This window comes from Lycorma delicatula, chromosome 11, assembly GCF_047948215.1.
Source record: "Lycorma delicatula isolate Av1 chromosome 11, ASM4794821v1, whole genome shotgun sequence".
Lineage (NCBI taxonomy): Eukaryota > Metazoa > Arthropoda > Insecta > Hemiptera > Fulgoridae > Lycorma > Lycorma delicatula.
The window spans coordinates 43,552,761-43,572,295 of record NC_134465.1 but is presented as its reverse complement, the minus strand read 5'-3'; the positions used below and the strand labels follow the sequence as shown (position 1 = coordinate 43,572,295).

Here is a 19,535-nt window from a genome sequence, read left to right as displayed (position 1 = left end):
AATCTTATACTCTGCCGTTATCTGTCTTTGACTCATACAAGTATGTTCATTGACTGTTATTATTTTGCTTCTTTTCATAGGAGTTAACTCCATATTTCTACTTTTCTAAATTTATTAACAAAATTACAAGAAGATCACATACACTAGAAGAAACCAAAATAAATATGTAAGAGATACACATAATTTGTCAAAACAAACAAGTTATTTTCAGCCATTACTTGAAATGGAGGGAAACAGCTGTACTACATCTGGAATCAGTGATACAACACACATAACTAAAAATTATTTCTTGTTCGCATTAATTTGCACAAGAATGGACATGAGTATATTTTTTAAATTTATTTATATTAATTGATTTCTGATTACATATATTCTTTTTTTTATGATGAGATGAATTTTTGTTTTGTATGAAAAGAACAAAGATTGACCAGAACTGAATCATAGAACCTACCAGATGAGACGCTACCAGTCCACTAATGTCTATTGACCTTTTGTATATCTTTGAGCAAAAATATTTTGCAGCATATATTTAATGAGCATAATTTGAGATCCTCTTTACAAAATTGATTCTTTTATATGTCTTGCATTTTCATGAACTTTAACGATATTCCGTAAAGAAATCTGAGCTAGTTTTCTAATTGGTTTTTTTTTTTTTTTTTTTTGTAAGTGAAGGAAAAATTACTTTTACAACATATATTTATGATTTACTGAACCTTCGAAGGAGTGGCTGCATCTCTCAGGCTTTCTTCTGGAAGGTTCTGATTGAACTCCAAATGAAATCTTGAAAAAATCCTGTGATTTTTTTTTTAATATTATATTTTTATTGAGCATGGTATTTTTCATTTGTTACAAAATTCATATAATCATTAATAAAAAAAGATAAAAGTAATTGGATATCAGATTGTTCTTGCTAATTTGAATAAATTAAAAAAATATGAGTATATAGTGGTTGTGGGTTAAGTGCCATAATCTTAATGGTTGTAAATAACTTGACAGTTACAAGTTACACCCAGAAATAACACCGCTTCTCATGCAAAATAGTTAGTAGAGATAGTGAAAGTGAAGTGGTTTCCTGTTTCCTTCTTACTGAGGTATTACTCAGCTTTTTCTGAGATATTCGGTGATATATTTATATATATCATTGAATACCAGCATGCTAAGCCCGTTGAAATACAGGTGATATTCAGCACAAGTGATAAATCTTCACTCTATATTTGTCACAAAAATTGGTTTTATCAGATGAAGTTACCTGACTTGTCACTCCTATACCTAAGGTGCTTTATGTACATCAGCCATAAAAAACTGGCGCAGATCTGGTCTGAAAGGAAGAAATTAGTGTACCCACCTGCCATAAAACAATTAATTTATATACCGCTTCAACTCAGAAAGAAGAGGAAGGAGTAACATACACTGGCCAAAAATTAATTTCAATAATATCACCAGCATGAAGTATAGTATATATATATTTTATTAAGCTTTGTATTTTCATGGGGACCATTTTCCCTGTAGTTTCAGAATTATTACACAAATGTAAATCTTTCATCTTTACATGTATTATGAAAAACCTGAATTTCATACTGACAATTTTTTTTTTTTTTGAGTTTCTGAGGACTACGTGAGGCAATATTTTGCATTCATTTCAATTCCTTTTTGTAGTTTCCTTTTTTGATCGTCCAGTAGTTCTTCATTTTTTGCCTTTTTTTTAACCAGTTATTATTGATTTCTTTTTTCCCTCTTTCTTTTGGAAACTCTTGAAATCTTGTACCAGTTTTCTAAATGTTGTTCTACTTTTTTTTAAAAAACTGTCTTAAAACCATTGAGGTCCGTTAAAGGTTTAAATTTGTTTTCTGAGTCTGTTATCGTTATAAGATGGCCGAAGAATTTAGCTCTGATCGAATCTGACATTTTCTCATTTTCATTGTATTTGTAAAGATCTTTATTATTTTTTACTTTGTATTTGTTTTACAAAATTTTATTGATCCTAGGAATTTTTTCAAGATTTTCCATTGTTTTTTCTATTGCGTTTATTTCACCCGATTTCAAACTGACGATGTATTCTGCTGTGTACAGGCTGTCTGGTTTGATTACCGTATTGTAATGCCTGATTTTGGGTTTTATTGATTTGTTTTTTTTTTTTATATATATAATGCCTAATAGCTTTGACGGCATGTAACATACAATAACTTTATGTTAGCCTTGAGAAGGGCTGTTGTCGTCGAATGGGTTTGACTGCTCGTAATTCATAACCTTGTGTTGGCCTCAAAGGCTGTTTTTTGCATTAGCTCTGAGAACAGCTGTTGTCTGGAAGCTGGTCTCCGGCAAAGTCGGGGAGTTACGGCTCATCCATTGAAGTTAGACTGGGCTTCCCCTCAGTGGCAGTTAGGTCCCCACTACAGCATGGCTGTGGTGGCCCCGCAGTGTCGGGTCGGCGTTGGTCATCATTCGCCAGCGCGGCTGAGGCGGTTCTGAGCGATCCCACGCTGGGCTGGCTCCTCTGCTGAGTCCACCGGCCAGGACTATTGAAACCTGGTGAGATGGAGCGGGAAGGTAGCGTCTACGTCCAGCAGCTCCCTCGGTGGGCTAGCCAGACCTGCTGCTTTGGCGGGGATGTTGGCATCTGCTGGGAGGGCCCATGTTGAGGCAGCCAGGAACTTCTGTCTTCTCCCATCTTTTTCCTCTTCTTCTTCTTCTTCTTCTTCTTCTTCTCCAGTCACTCTCATGCACGCTCTTTTATTGGAGCCTGAGAGTGGTGGGGCTGCAGCACCACTATGGTAGGAGAACTGCATAGCGGGAGTGATGCTTGTATCAGTGCGTACATATACTGTACGCCAGCTCACATCTGAGTTGCTACCGTGTTCATCTGCCGATATTAAAATAGACATATATGTGGTAACAATATGTATATTTTTATATAAGGATGAATAAATAACTTGCAAAAATACATATATATGCACATACATACACACACACACACACACAGACACAACATATTTCACATGTGTACTTATATTTTTTATTTACCTGTGTAAGAAGATTGCGATTTGAAAATATAATAAATGTTAAAGGCATTAATTTATGCGCTACATATAAAATCATACTACAGAGTGCTCTTACTCCATTTATACTTGGAAATTCATCTCTGTTTTCCTCTAATAGATCATTTATACCACGCTTTAGCGAAAATGCCATTAATATTCTATTACCATTACCTGTAATGTATTGAATTAAAAATATTTGATTAGTATATTCATTTTATTGATATAATTAACATTTAAAATTAATTTAGTAAAATCAATTTTTTAAATTGTCCATATTTTCCTCTGTAGTAATTAATTCAAAGGCAAAACAAAATTCATCAGTTCACAACATTACAGTATTAAAGTAGAGCTCTTGCCGTATTTTTTCATTCTTATTATTCTCCCTTATGTATCAATAGCACTTTTGAGAATTCCTCATTACCAGTTAATTAAACTTAAAATTTAAAAATTACACATTAAAATACCAAGTTATTATATATATAAAATATGTGTAATTTGATATAAGTTTTAACTACAGTGATTTTTTTAGTCCTGTTACCCAATTGTTAATATCTGGTAATTTTTTTCTAAGAAAGGGAAATTTTGTTTTGTGACACAAAGTTGATAGCGCTACTCAACCGGTATAGATACGGCAGTGTGAGTTGATTCTCCTTGAGCTGTGTAAACTTTTGTGTGTTTCCGGTTGTTATGAAAGCTGCTAAAAAATTGAAATTGTATCCATATCGCGTACGGTTAATCCCAGAGCTTCAGCCTCCATATTTAAACAAGCGATTGCAATATTGCCGTTGTTTAGGTCTCTTGTAAATGATAACGGAATTGAATTTTTAAACACAGTGTTCTTTAGTGATAAAGCTTGGATCCACCTCGACGGTTATGTGAACAGTCAAAACTGTCGAATTTGGGCGGTTGAAAATCCTAACGCTTTACAAGACAAATCTTTGCATCCTGAAAAAATTGGTGTATGGTGTGCGATATCTCATCATCGTATAGTTGGACCCATATTCTTCGAACAGACAGTAAATGGTGAAGTATACAGAAATATTGTGTGCCAATTTGTGACCCTCCTGGAACCTCAAGAACGGTATTGCTAGTTTCAGCAAGATGGCGCTACATACCACATGTCTCGAGAAACCGTGGATTTTCTGCAAGAGTTCTTTGATGATCAAACAATCAGCAAGGGCTTATGGCCTCCAAGGTCCCCAGACCTCACATCTCCTGACTACTTTTTGTGGGGCTATATTAAGTCCGAGGCCTTCAAAAACAATCCTCACACTATTGATGAACTAAGTCAGTATTACCGACTTAATCACGAATATTTCCAATGCGACTCTTAAAAAGGTTTCTGTTAATATGCTGAAAAGAGTCCGTGTGTGTATAACCGCAAGGGGTGGGCATTTTGAGCATATTCTTTATCAATTATGTAAGTAATAACTTTTTATTAAATCTCTTTTGTAAGTAACAAATACATTTTTTTATTCCACCTAAATTTCCCTTTCTTAAATTACATTTAAAATTGGGTAACAGGACTAAAAAATCACTCTGTAATATTGTCAAAAGTGCTGCTATCTATAGCAGCTTTATAAAGAGCATCATTATCAAACTCTGTCTACAGACTGATTAAGCTGAATTTCCCTTTATATTTATAAATATGGTATTTTCAAAATGTCTAATTTTTTATTATTATCACTTTCTTTTGAAATTTTAATTATTTTCAAGTTAGTTTCTAAGTCAGTAATAGAGTCTTTATTTATTATTAGTGATCTGCAACATTAGAAAAACTTAACTTATTGTTTGTATAATATCTAAAATGTTCTGAAAACCTTGCCTTGAAGGATATATTAGTTTTTCCAATATAGATTTTATCGCAATCATTACATGACGTTTTATAAACACTATATAAACTGTTGAAATCATTACTATCACTAACTTTCTTTAAATGTCTTATTATTCATTTTTTGGCTTATATGCTGGTTTATATTTTTCATCATTATAAACGTTAATTAAATTTTTAATATTATTATTATTGTAGATAATATCATATATGTTTAATATAGTATTTCTTATAGATAATATCAAAGCTATGTGTATTTATAGATTTCAATGTCATTACATTAATAGGTTTTAAATTTTGTTTTCTATAAATATTATCAATTAACAAGGTATTATATCCATTTTTTACTGAAATATCATTTATAATTTTTATTTCCACATCTAATTTTTCTTTGTTGTTACATGTGGTAAATTTAATATAAATTTAATTTATATTAAATTGATACAGTGCTGTATTTAGTGGGTGGTCGCAAAGATGTTTAAACAATTTTAATTAAGTAACTACACATATTAAATATATATATACTTTGTATTTTAATGTGTAATTTTGAAAATTTAATTTTAATCAACCAATGATGAGAAATTCCTTATTGGTACATAATGGAGAATAATAAAAATGAAAAAAATAAGGTAAGAGCTCTTATTGGTTCTGTACTGTGGTAGATTGCTGAATTTTGTTTTGCTTTTGAATTAACATTTTATATAAATGTAATTTTACTTCTAAAAAAAATATAAATTACTTCTAAAAAAAAGTTAATTACTGTTATTACTAAATCTATAATAATATATAATTCAGTAATAATTGAAAATAATTTTTAAGATTAGTCAACTTTTAAATGCACTCATCGTGTATTTATTTGTGATATTAAATAATCTACATTCTAATGGATTTTTATCAGGTGGATAAAATGTTAAGGTAAAATTGAAATTATTTTATTATTTATTTAACTCATTTAAGAAGAGAATAAATAAATTATGAAATTTTTTTATTCTGATCAGAATAATCCAGATGTGATCTACATATGTTAATTGTTGATGTGATCTATGTAAAGTGTATGCATCACATCAGGAATTGGTTGATATGCTACTTCTTGGATAAAAAAAGAAACTACCTGGATGAATCAAGGGAAACTATAGTAAAATCTTGAATACAATAGCATTACAAAGAACACATTAATTATATGATAAAATTGGTTCTGATTAAAGTCCATATTAATTATTTAAAATATAAATATATGAAGTAATGGTAAGGAAAATAAATGAAGATTATTAAATATAAAGAATAAATCAGAATAAAACTAAATATAAAAAAATAATTCATAAGACATTAATGGAAATTATTTAAACTTTAAAGGGTTAGGGAAAGGTTTTTTGTAATGCAAAAGTGAAACAAGGTTTTTAATATTTCAAATGAAATCTGTTAAACCAAGCATGTGCCATTTTGATAGACATCTTTTGCCATTTTTGAAGTAAAATTCTGTCACTGTAGAACTACGTTTTCTATGCAAAAAAATTGTGAAAGTGATTTTCACATGCCTCTATTGAAAACAACTTTATATCCTTAAGAGAGTTCTACAGTAACTAAAATTAATTATAGTTTCATGACTATACGGTTGATGCATCAAACTTCCCAAACAAGCTCTCTTAATTTTTTACCAATCACTAAAAATGTGTGAAGTTTAGCATTGTTGTAATGGAAGACCTTTGCTATCGATCAATTTTGGTTCTTTTATCTCGATAGCTTGGTGTAACCTTTCTAGTTGTTGAGAATAGAGGTTAGAATTGAACATTTGATTAGGCATCAACAGCTCATAGTGAACTTTTTAATCTTAACACACATATAGCATCACTCTCCTTGGCATCAATCTAGGATTGACCACTGATTATGGAGCTGCACCTCAGTTCGACCTTGATCTTTTCTGTACATTATTATTGTGCGAGACCATTTTTCACCACCTGTAAGGAGTTGTTTAAAAAATAGGCTGATTTTGTAATATTTTAGCAATGAAGCGCAGGTAGAAATTCGATCCTTTACATTTTTTCATTGTTAAATCATATGGCACCCAACAAACATTAAGTTTTTTTCTTTTTTTTTTATCTAACAGCCTTGTATAAACGATTTAAAAAAACTATGTTGTGGTCCATGTTTAGTTCATTACTGATATTGTAACTGCTAATGTGTTGGTTTTGATAACTTTTTCCATGATTTCCGGAGCTTTCTCAGTCATTGGCCAACCAGAGGAAAGGTACATCATTGACATCAAAATTTCGAGATTGAGAATGCTTGGACCAGCTTTGTGCCACACATACTGATACTCCATCATGTACATAATGATCAGAAATATTTTAGCAGCCTGAGTCACAGTTTTCCTTTTACATTTAATGTGTTCAATTTCTTATTTTATCTAACTAGTTTTAAGAATTAAATATTTTTTAAATAAATAAACTAATGTAATCTAAAAATACTCACATGTTTGATAATCACACAAGTGTTGTCAGATTTGACATTACCTGAGTTATGTGATTCTTATGCCATCTATTGGTTGAATACAAAAAAACTTTCCCCAATCCCAATGTTTATGTACACATTGGACAGGGCGCAGAAAATTCACGGCTATTTTTTAATTTTAAAAAATCTATAGCCATTGTAATGATAATCTTTTTATATGAAAGAATGTCTTTTAATTATTTTTTAAATAAATTTATGGATAAATATTTTTTAATGGTTGAATAAATGAAAACAATTATGCTCTGATTTGAAAGAGGAGATTTTATTAATTTAGACTAAATAATTATTTTCTTAAGCAAAGATTGATTGTATTTCATAAATATAAACATAAGGAAAGTTAAAATGTTTATTTTCTAAATATAAGTGTACATGATTCATTTTTATAGGCGCCAAATGATCTGACATTCAATTTTTATATGTTGAAAAGCTTAGAATTTCATTAAGAGATTGATTTAATATTGATAAACTAATATTAAAACAAAAAAAAAAAATGGAAAAAAAGAATCTTCTCTTAGGTTTATTAAATAATGGTTTTTTTTTTTATTTACCTGTTTTGTACTTCCATTCGTTGTTAGTTATGTCTATAATTGTTGCTATAATTGAGAGAATAAGTACAAAAACAAAGAAAGAACTGTAAAAAAAAAGAAAAGATAACAAAAATTAATAAGTTTTCTTAATAATTTAAAAGATAATTCTTGTTACTTATTTTTTGGTATTTTAATTTTCTTATTTTAAAGTATTTATAAAAAGATAAATTCTTTAACTTATTTTGAACAGAGTATGTGTGCATAAATGAACGTTAGTCCTGTTACTTTATATTATTATTTTATCCAGATTAATTTTATTTTGTGTTTACTTACATTGTTAAAATTGTTGATAAAGGTGGAGAATCAGGTTTTTCATAACATGAATATTTTGGAATTCCAGTATGTACTATTAATCCTGGTGTTGAATTTAACGGTTGCAAAGCAGTTTGTAACCCTGATAGTATAGAATCTTTTGTACAACTTTTTGGTAAACAAATACCCCATGCAAGTGTTGAATATCTTGGTATAAAATGACCTGTCTAAAGAAAAGAGAAGTACATTATTAAATTACTTATTTTGTTGTTGATAATTAATGTATTGAAAAATTAATGAAAAAAAAGTTGCAGTGTCGTCCATTTGGTTCTTCGAAGTGCATTACCTATCATTGAACATGGTAAATTAAAAGTCAATTTCTTCGGCATGGAGATTTAATTTCTGTAAAAGTTTGTTACAGATGGAAAATTTTGTTTTTTTTTTTCAATGGCACTAATAAGATGATATAATAATATAATTAATATTCAATTGTTGTTTGGTTCATTGTTTTACCTTGAAAATAAGGTACTTACATATTAACGCCACCGCAGCTACAGCTTTATTTAAAAACAAAGTAGTCAATTGGATTTCGGTGGAAAATGAACAGTCTCTTTATTAATTTTAATAAATGGTTATTTATATTTATTTATTTTATAAATATAATTTAACCAAACTTAACCTATGCTCGCTTCACTCGCTAACCTTGACTAATTAACACCATAATTTTTTGAGTATTTGCTTAATAAATTCAGTAATTATTGCAATTATTTATTATTTAAATAATCAAAACACTCCTGTTAATTAGTCAAGGTTACGAGCGAAGCGAGTGTAGGTTAAATTATATTTATAAAATAAATAAATATAAATAACCATTTATTAAAATTAATAAAGAGACTGTTTTGAATCTATGTTAAACTCTATATCGGCCTATTTTCCACCAAAATCCGATTGACTACTTTGTTTTTAAATAAAGCTGTAGCTGCGGTGGCGTTAATACGTAAGTACCAAATAATAGTGTTTAATAAGTACCTGTTACAAGAACAAGTTTTTATGTTTTAATGCCTGTAGAGAAATAGTATTGCTGTTATCCATGAAGAATTCCGTAGGAGATTTCCTAATTTTCTACTACCAATCCATCATTTGAATAAACTGAATATACAGTTTTAAAATACTTGGAGATGATGATGTTTCATGATCAGGTAGGCCTATTACTAGTTCTTCTTGAGAAAACTAACTACTTCATAAAGACATTAATAAAGCGAGTTAAAAGTTTAACCAGAAAGTTTTCAATTAGGTTGGATATACTTGGAACAAATCTATGAAAGGTTCAAAAAAATTGAAGTTTAATTGTTATTAGCCAAGGTTATTTTATAAAGATGATTTTGACAGAAGAGTGAAGAAAAAATGTTTAATTAATGGGTTAATGGGAGACATAAGAGCAGAAGGATAAAATTTTGATCACCTGCTCCAGTGTGTATTAAACGTGTAGTAATACATATTTTAAAACATTTTTTTTGGTTAATGCTTCCTTATTGATAACCGGGGAAATCGATTTTCACCCAAGTGTACCAACAATTATTAAATTATTATAATTATAATAATTATAATAATTTTTTAATAATTATAATTATTAAATTTTCAATTTTAAACTTAATTTTTTATTCTAATATAACACCTGTTGTTATATTAATCATCCTCAACAGGATCGGTTTACAACTTGAGAAAGAACTAGGAGAATTCCAGGAAGGTTTCAGTTCCTGGAGGAGCTGTCCACACCAGATCATATGTCTAAAGCTAATAATGGATTACAACAGGAAAAGAAACAGAGACATGATGATAACATTTGTAGATTTCAAGAAAGCTTATGACTATCCACAGAGACTGCAGAGACTATATATTTTGTCAGTTTATAAAAGCACCATTAGCAATAATTTAAGTTAGTTCTGTCGTATCAAACAGCAATATTAATATTATGGAGGATGACTGTAAAAATTTGTTGAAAATGATTTTTCATAAGTTCTTGAAAAGAGTTTTCTTAAAAAAAAAAGATAAATATATATAAAAAGTTTCTTTTAGTTCCTGTTTACTTTTCCAACACAAAATCCTCGATTTTAAACATAAAAATATTTTATCCAATCTTTTTAAAATATATTATTATTATGATTCTTAAAAAAAAAAAAAATTGTATAATTTTTTTAATGAATAAAAAACACTTTTCCAGATTTATGCTGCCTATGATCCTCATTAAATTTACCATAATATCTCAGTTCAGAATTTGAAATTAAGAAGGTATTTTAAATTAAGAAAAAAAGGTTCTGAGGGTCATCTCTTTTAAATCTGTTATTTTAATCCAAAAAAATTTTTTTCTATTGAATTTTTATTTGGCGATCATAAAAAGAAATTAATAAATCTTATATTTACATTATTTCATGTAGAAAAGTAACAGTTACATATAAGAAAATCAAATATATGTTAAAATTCAACCTTCTCAGTGAAACTGGAAATAAAATCAGTCATCAAAAACCTCTATGATGATAGTAAAGCAATAATTGTACTTGAAAAATGGTACCATGAAGATGACCATGATAACATGATCCCTTGTTAATTATCAAAGTGATTAAATAGAAATGCATTTTATCGCCGACTCTGTTCAATATCTATGGGGAATATATATTATTACGGGGAATATATTCAATATATATATATGGGGAATAAGAAAGGGAGTCTGACAAGGATGTTCCCTATCTCCGTTACTTTTTAATCTTTACATGGAACTAGCAGTTAATGATGTTAAAGAACAATTTAGATTCGGAGTAACAGTACAAGGTGAAAAGATAAAGATGCTACGATTTGCTGATGATATAGTAATTCTAGCCGAAAGTAAAAAGGATTTAGAAGAAACAATGAACGGCATAGATGAAGTCCTATGCAAGAACTATCGCATGAAAATAAACAAGAAAAAAACAAAAGTAATGAAATGTAGTAGAAATAACAAAGATGGACCACTGAATGTGAAAATAGGAGGAGAAAAGATTATGGAGGTAGAAGAATTTTGTTATTTGGGAAGTAGAATTACTAAAGATGGACGAAGCAGGAGCGATATAAAATGCCGAATAGCACAAGCTAAACGAGCCTTCAGTAAGAAATATAATTTGTTTACATCAAAAATTAATTTAAATGTCAGGAAAAGATTTTTGAAAGTGTATGTTTGGAGTGTCGCTTTATATGGAAGTGAAACTTGGACAATCGGAGTATCTGAGAAGAAAAGATTAGAAGCTTTTGAAGTGCGGTGCTATAGGAGAATGTTAAAAATCAGATGGGTGGATAAAGTGACAAATGAAGAGGTATTGTGGCAAATAGATGAAGAAAGAAGCATTTGGAAAAATATAGTTAAAAGAAGAGACAGACTTATAGGCCACATACTAAGGCATCCTGGAATAGTCGCTTTGATATTGGAAGGACAGGTAGAGGGAAAAATTGTGTAGGCAGGCCACGTTTGGAATATGTAAAACAAATTGTTAGGGATGTAGGATGTAGAGGGTATACTGAAATGAAACGACTAGCACTAGATAGGGAATCTTGGAGAGCTGCATCAAACCAGTCAAATGACTGAAGACAAAAAAAAAAGAGAAAGAAAAAGGGGAATATATTATTAGGGTAAGTCTGGATGGTTGGAGTGGTAACCTAAACGTTTGAGGTTGATGAATCATTAGTCTCAGATTTATGGCCAACATTAAACGCTGCACAATCAGAAAGTGAAATGAAAACCCAACAATAATGATTTCAACATACAAGCCTTCAAATCTTTTATTGGATTCATTTATCTGAAAAATAAGAAGAAAAACATATGATAATTGATTGTTAAATATTGGGTTTATTGTAGCAACTTACATCAAATTGTGTTGTTCGTATAAAATTTTCTCCTTGGATTTTATGAACTATATCTTGTACAACAGGTGGAGCATCGTTGGTTACCATCAGATCTATTGCTGCAAGACAATAATTTGGTTCTAATCCTTTAGGCGCTGTTATTTTAAGACATGAATGGAAATCACCCAATTGATTGGCATTTCCAGAAAATAATCCTGCTCCAAGTTTACCAGTTCCATCCCACACTGTAATTAAAAAAAAAAAATAAAATAATAACACTAAAATTAAAAGATATGCTACAGAATTTATTGCAGAATTGTTTAGTGTGCATAAAATGTGTGAGATGGAAATTTAATTAAATTAAGCCTACTATTTTAGAAAAAAAACTCTGATTGAGTAGAATCCATTTTTACCCATTAGAATAATCTCAAAATACTTACTGAAAGAAGATTACAGACTGTCCAACAGCCTTGACAGATGATAAAGAGGAAAATAATGAGGAATGAGATTAATAAGGAAATATATAATTTTGTTTTTTAGGTGTAGTACCTAAATAAATGTAGAATAAAATAAGAATGTTCATGCATTCTTATTAATTGTAGTAATTAATAAGAACGCATGAGCGGGTAGTTTTCAAAAGAGTGATGTTACCAGCAAGAAAAGAGTTTCTTGCAGATTAGAAATTTGGTATCAAATATAAATCTAGGAGTTAAAAATAAATTTGTATAAATATTTGTCGTAGTATAGCAGTCAAATGTGGACAATGGAAACCCAGAAAACAAAGAATAAAAGACTTAAAAATATGATGTTTACAGGAGAATGTGAACAATCAACTACTTTGAATGAAAATTAGATGATTTGATCGACTACAAAATAAAGGGAGATATTGTCATGATTTAAGATAACAGTTTGTTAAAATCATAGAAATTAGAAATAGTTTGAAGTGCTTTTTTATTATTCAGGTTAAATAAATTTGGTAAAGATTATTATAGGAAGTAAAAATAATAAATCTAGAAAAAGATTAGATTTATTGAATAGCATGACAAATTGATAATGTAAAAGTATTAAATGACCTGCTTTCAAAGTAATGGAATTTAATTCTTCCAAAAGTCTCAGAGCTAATTATTTTCTGTTTATTAGAGTATTTGATAGCACTGTTGTTTTGATATCTGCTTTAGAAAGATCAAGAAACTCCTTAAGTATGTAATGAAGTAATATATTCAGTCTATATATTTTTTTAAAATTAACCAGGTGTTGGTTTAATCATTTAACTAAATATAAAATACACAGAACACTTTCCAACTTTCTTATACGTATAATTGCAGATTTTTTACTAGTCAGACAAAGGTTTCCCTATTAAAAAGAACTCTTCAAAAGAGTAGAAGGCTTCTTGAATTAGGTATTTTTTTAGTTCTGTTCTAAAAAAGTAGAAAGTCTGTATATGAACCAGATTATCCGGTAAGCAACATAAGAACTTACAGTCCATGTTTGTAAGCTTGTTATCAAAGATACCAGTATGGTGATAAGACTGATTAAAATTATTACGTTCTTCTATCATCTTTTGTTTATAATTTTTCTCTGTCCAAAACCCCCCCTTATTTTGTTCGGCATGAAACTTCTGGTATATAAAGAGATGGAACAGATAATTTTATTATTTTTAAAAGTCATTCTATTAGGGGCTCTCCCCAACTTAGTCCTTGTCTGCCCCTAACTCTTCTCTTTTGCTAGCGTAGGACACACTCAAGATTGAAAGCTTGAATTTTAGAAGCCGTTATAAAAGTTGCATTTTTTGGTTAATTTCCTTGTATGTTTTGATTAAATATGTATTAAAGGTAATGTATTTGGCAGGTCCGTTCAACAATTACTAACTCCACTCATTTCTGTCCCAAACCTTCTTCTTTGTAGTTTCCATCCTCCATCTCTATTAATTTCATCCTTCTTCTTCCTTGCTTCCTTTCTCTTTCTACTGGCCCTTCCAATTCAGGCATAAGATTCCACTTCCTCTAATCAGATACCCTAACTGATTTCTCTTTCTTTTGTGTCTTCCCTCATAAGTGCTCTTTCTTCTTTAGTCCTGTTCATTACTTCCTCATTCCTCACTTTATTTGTCTATCTACTTCCTCCATATCTACATCTCAAAAGCTTCAATCCAGTCATCCCGCTCCCTCTTCCTCATCATCCAACCTTCATTTTCATTTCACATGCCATATGTGGCTTTCACTTAACTTCTTCCTAACTCTTAAGTCCAGATTTTTAATACATGGTAATTTCATCTTCTTACTGATGGCTTCCTTTGTCATCGCTCTCCTCCATACTTTTATTTCTATTACACTCTTCCAGTCCTCTTTCACCAGTTTTCCCAAAAGTCTGTAATTATTACTTTTTGTATCCTTTTTATTTATCTATACTACTGGATACAATTTGTTTTATTTTATTTCTATTATTTTAGTTTTTCGTATATTTGTTTTCATCTCATATTCTTTCATTCCTTCCTTCAGGGTTAGTAATCTTTGTTGTGTGTAGTGGTGTAAATTCTTTTTATCAGCAGATGAAGGTGTTTCCATTTTTTCTAATGTAGTGAATTTACTTTTAATCATGGATAATTTAATTTGTATATTCTCCTGTGTTGTGGAGTTAGTGTTTTGTAATTTATTGTATGATCTTATGTGTTTTGCTTGTTGTAATGAAAGCAGTAAAGTAAATTTCTTGCATGAAAGCGTTAGCAATGTTGTATTGATACTTGATGTATGTTAGAGTTACACAAGTTACAACTAAGCGTCTGTTGAGTTTTTCTTTATTTTTATATAGAATGTAGTTTTTTAAGCGTGATTGGGCAGCCATTAATCTGTGAATAGTGTGAAAAAAGTGCATGTTTGTGTTGTGAAGGATGATTAGGTATCATTTGAATAAATATGTTAGTTTTTAGTAGGTTCGCTATGTATTCTAAAGTGTTGGTTCCAGTATTTTTTTTATTGCATGTAATTTTTGTTCATTACTCCCACTCTTCAGTATTTGCATTTCCATTGGTGCATTACGGAATACTGATTTTGTAAGCTTTTGCCTCTTCTGATATTATCTGTCAGTCAAAGGTAGAACTATTTGTGTTACTTAGCAGTGCTATGAGCTGTGCAAATGATTCTCTTGTTTAGGCTCAATCCTTTACATCTGCTATTGTAAAAATTATCATCAAAGTGGTGATAAATTTTATCAATTACGTAGGACCTGCAATGCACAGAAAGGAAATCGAGGGGAGAATAAATGCGAATGAGCATTTACAATGAGAGGCCTCGTCATAAATGCCCATACAAGACATATATAAATATTACTGCAGCCAATATGGCCAGTACATATATAGTACTGCAGCCAATTTGTTATTTATTTCAGACATTTTTACCGCATAAATATTTAGTAACTTAATAAAGATTATAATTTATGAAACATGATTTAGGGTGTAGTAAATACATTGGTAGTTTGTGCAGGACAAAAAGTGTTGTATCAGTCCTGTAAAATGAGTATTTATGAAAACATAAATAATTTGAATGGAGTGTAGCATTTTAAAGTTACAAAATGTAAACGATAGGAAAGCCAAAAGGGCAAGACTTAGTTTTTAATTATTATTTGTTATATAATTATTATTTTGGCTAATTTTTGTAGATATTCTTTCAGTCCTTGTCTAATTATTGATCAGATAAATTTCAATAACAGCAAAACTTGTAATATGAAGTAATTCTGGATTATCATAAAAACTTTACTATAGAGCATCCTTTGGTATTGCTTACTTCAGTGAAGTAAATTTCATAGTTTTTATATGATTGTATCTCTGTAATTGTATATTATAGATAAAATATTACAACAACTTACTCTGAATAGACCATTTTTTCCATGACTTTAAACCATCTACATACATTTGTGTATGTTTTTTACACTCATCACTTCCTCCAGATGGTATAAATGTTGGTTGTATATACCATGGTGGTTTGAAATTACTATCGTCCGCACTTTCATCTGTAAAAAAAAAATTGCTAAAACAGTTGAAATTTCAACCTAATAAAAGTATATATTATATACAGTAGTAATATGTATATTAAGATCTACCTCATTTAACAGACCAATGGTACATAATGTGATAGTGTGTGTTGTGATATGAAGTAGCTAACATTGTTCACATAATAAATTAAGTTCCCTTCATCAGAGAATGAGTTACAGATGGTTTGGATGGAGAAGTTCTTCTGTTAGGTTGCAAATTTTTAACAGTTTTAGTCAGATCTAAATCAGCAATTATTAAGGTTAGGAAATATTTATTATTTTATTTTTTGTTATGCAAAAGAAAGAAAAAAGAGGAAATTTTTTTAGGGAAAGAAAAATTTTTTGATCAATATTTATTCTGTAGTTTTGACATTTTGAGATGTGCCCCTCAGTTCAGAAAGGTTTTAAATAACTAAATTTTGTGTTAAGGCTTTTTCCATTTCTTAAAAATAATCTGTGGTAATTTAAAAAAAATATATACACTAAGAACATGTTGTTGGTCAATACATTACAGCATAAAAAGGTCATTATTCTAGTTTGAAATTTTTATCTTGGTAAAGATAAAATTTATTTTTCAAAAAATAAATTTTTTCATGATTTTGATTTATGGTTTTCTGTTGGATTACTTTGTGGGCAAGCAATAAGTATGAGAAACTTTATGTCTTTTTCTTTTTACTTTTATCATAAAGGAGAAATATTGATTTTCAGTTGATTGATTTGAATATTGCGTTGAATCATTGAATTTTAGTTTTGCTGCCATAGAGTATTAATATTTTTAGTTTCATGTTCATTTCAGTTTTTTGTACGAGTAATAAATTGAGATAACGAAATTATGTGAACAAATAGATTCAAACCCAGGGCATCTCAACATAAAGAGTTACCGCGTTAAATTCTGGCAGTTTTAAAGTTCTCTTTGTTTTTTTTGTTGTACATTATTGAGGTATTTTAGTTATTACGGAGGTATTAGTTGGTAATGAAACAATTTAAATAATTTGTAATAAAAACTATTGTAGGTAATAAGTGATAAGCTACTGGCCAGATCTCCAAACTAATTTAAAGGAATGCAATGTGTTGATACTGCAGTGTAATACAATATCAGATAGCATTTGTATTGGCAATGTTTTTACTCAAACCCACCGGGTTGGTCTAGTGGTAAATGCGTCTTTCTAAATCGGCCGATTTGGAAGTCGAGAGTTTCAGCATTCAAGTCCTAGTAAAGTCAGTTATTTTTACACGGATTTGAATACTAGATCGTGGATACCGGTGTTCTTCGGTGGTTGGGTTTCAGGAACTGAGACTGTACAAGACTAAACTTCATTTACACTCATACATATCATCTTCATTCATTCTGTGAAGTATTATCTGAAAGGTAATTACCAGAGGCTAAACAGGAAAAAGAAAGGAAAAATGTTTTTACTCAAACTGTTTTTGTAATCTGTCTATTTTTCTATAATACATGGTGTATATATTTCATTAATCGTAGTTAACTAATTTTTATAATATAAAATTATTTATACTATAATAAATACATCACACATTCATCATGTTGATGAATATTTAAAAAATTTAAATTATTACCCTATCCTTTTGTCTATATTTATGACATACAATCGGTTTTTGCTAAAAAGTATAGTCAGTCGCTTATTCTTTAACAATATCCACCTATATAAAACCAGCAAACAGCTGTTTTCATGTAAATGAACACATATTTCAGCTTACAAAGGTACAAGAAACCTTTGTGCTTACATTGGCATTTTTAATCAATTTCCAGGCTATTTAAAAATACTTCCCAACAATTTATACTATTAATACAATTAAAAGAATTTAATTTACAGAAATAATATTACACTGTCATCAAATTTTTAATTAATAGTAATTAAAAGTTTTAATAAACCCTGAATTTTTTACATTGTATTAAAACAACTGCATAAATATATTCGTAAATAGGTTTTCATTAATGTCTTCTGAATTATGAATTATCTTGTAGGTTTTTTTTATTATATAGTTTCTTTTCTGTGTTACTTTAACTTTATTTCATTCATTTATATTTTAAACAAATAATATAGATTTTAATCACATCCTCTTTGTTATCTTATTAATTGTGTTTTTTGTGATGATGTTCTGATCAAGGGTTTATCACAGTTTCCTTTGATCCATCCAAGCAAATAATGGAGCAGTTTTTCTTTATCTTTGGACTAGGATATCTTCTCATTTCTGACATGATCTACATAATATATTTTTATGTTCTAATCAGAATAGAAAATTTACTTGTATACCTGACCTATCACTTTTGTACTACAACTCTTCAGAGCTTAAGATTTCGACAGCATTGTGCACTACTGTGTTGTATGAACATCTCAATATATTTATTTATGAACAATTCAAATTATAATTTAGACTGTTACATTCTACCTATTTCTTAAAGGTTTTTTAAAATGTGTGTGGTCATAAACTATTCATTAACAAGTGTTGACAGGCTATGGAAAATTCAACTACTGTATATTAAAAAGTTACTATACATCTATTATATGCATGATTATAATTATAAACATGATTAACACTTTTTACTCAAGTAATATTTTTTGCAAAGATTAATAAGCCAGCATTGTGGATAGTTTGCTTTCACGAGTCAGCAAGACCTTAAGACGAGAAGGTGTTTCTGATTCTTTGTTGTTCATTGTGTTTTCGTTACCTTTGAATGACTGAAACCATGACTTTTGTGTGCTCTCAAAATGGCTGTAACTTTAGAACCATGTTCTTTAATACATATTTCTTGAGCTTAGTGGGTAAGACAATGAAAGATCAATCTTCTGTTAGGTTTAGATCCAGATACGCTGGTTTCTAATTGACATAGTGTAAGAGCACTAATCAAGAAATTTAGGGATGGGATCAATAAAGGACTATCAGCAAAGTGATAGACAATCGGTCCTCAATGAAGAAAAACTTAAAGACAAATCAGCTGCTTTGCCATGTAGTCCCTACAAGTCTGTGTGAAAGTTAGCCCAACAGAAAAAGACATGAGTGTAATAACTTCACACAAGGTAGTTTGTTGCCGGCCTTCGTGGCACAAGTGGTAGCATCTCGGCCTTTCATCAGGAGGTCCTGGGTTTGAATCCCGGTCAGGCATGAATTTTACATATGCGCTACAAATCATCATCTCATCCTCAGAAGCAATACTTAACAGATGTCCCAGATGTTAAACAAGAAAAAAAAAATAAGGTAGTTTATAGGAAGCTCAGCCTCCTATGTAAAGTGAAACTAGTTCAAAAGTTATCGATCACAGACAGTGGAAAGTGAATTCAATGCTGTGAGTGGTTTTAATGATTTTCAGCAGATAATTCTGATGATATTTTGGACTATGTTTTCTCTACCGTTGAGGCTCAGTTCTGCTTTATCAGAATATGTGCACACATAGAACTCCTA

The 19,535-nt window shown here is 29.8% G+C and overlaps 1 protein-coding gene and 1 long non-coding RNA gene across 4 annotated transcripts in view; one reads left to right on the top strand and one right to left on the bottom strand.

Moving 5' to 3' along the window:
* LOC142332047 (nose resistant to fluoxetine protein 6-like) overlaps positions 1 to 19,535 on the bottom strand; it is a 113,436-nt gene that overhangs the window by 31,953 nt on the left and 61,948 nt on the right. For both annotated transcript variants that reach the window (XM_075378166.1, XM_075378165.1), the window contains exons 3-7: positions 15,948 to 16,091; positions 12,108 to 12,331; positions 8,238 to 8,443; positions 7,926 to 8,008; positions 3,022 to 3,209 (exon numbers count right to left, since the gene is read on the bottom strand). In XM_075378166.1, coding sequence (XP_075234281.1) covers positions 3,022 to 3,209; positions 7,926 to 8,008; positions 8,238 to 8,443; positions 12,108 to 12,331; positions 15,948 to 16,091 — 845 coding nt within the window. The remainder of the gene's footprint in view (positions 1 to 3,021; positions 3,210 to 7,925; positions 8,009 to 8,237; positions 8,444 to 12,107; positions 12,332 to 15,947; positions 16,092 to 19,535) is intronic.
* Positions 1 to 19,535, top strand: part of LOC142332049 (uncharacterized) — a 50,299-nt gene that overhangs the window by 26,108 nt on the left and 4,656 nt on the right. The gene's annotated exons all lie outside the window — the stretch shown is intronic.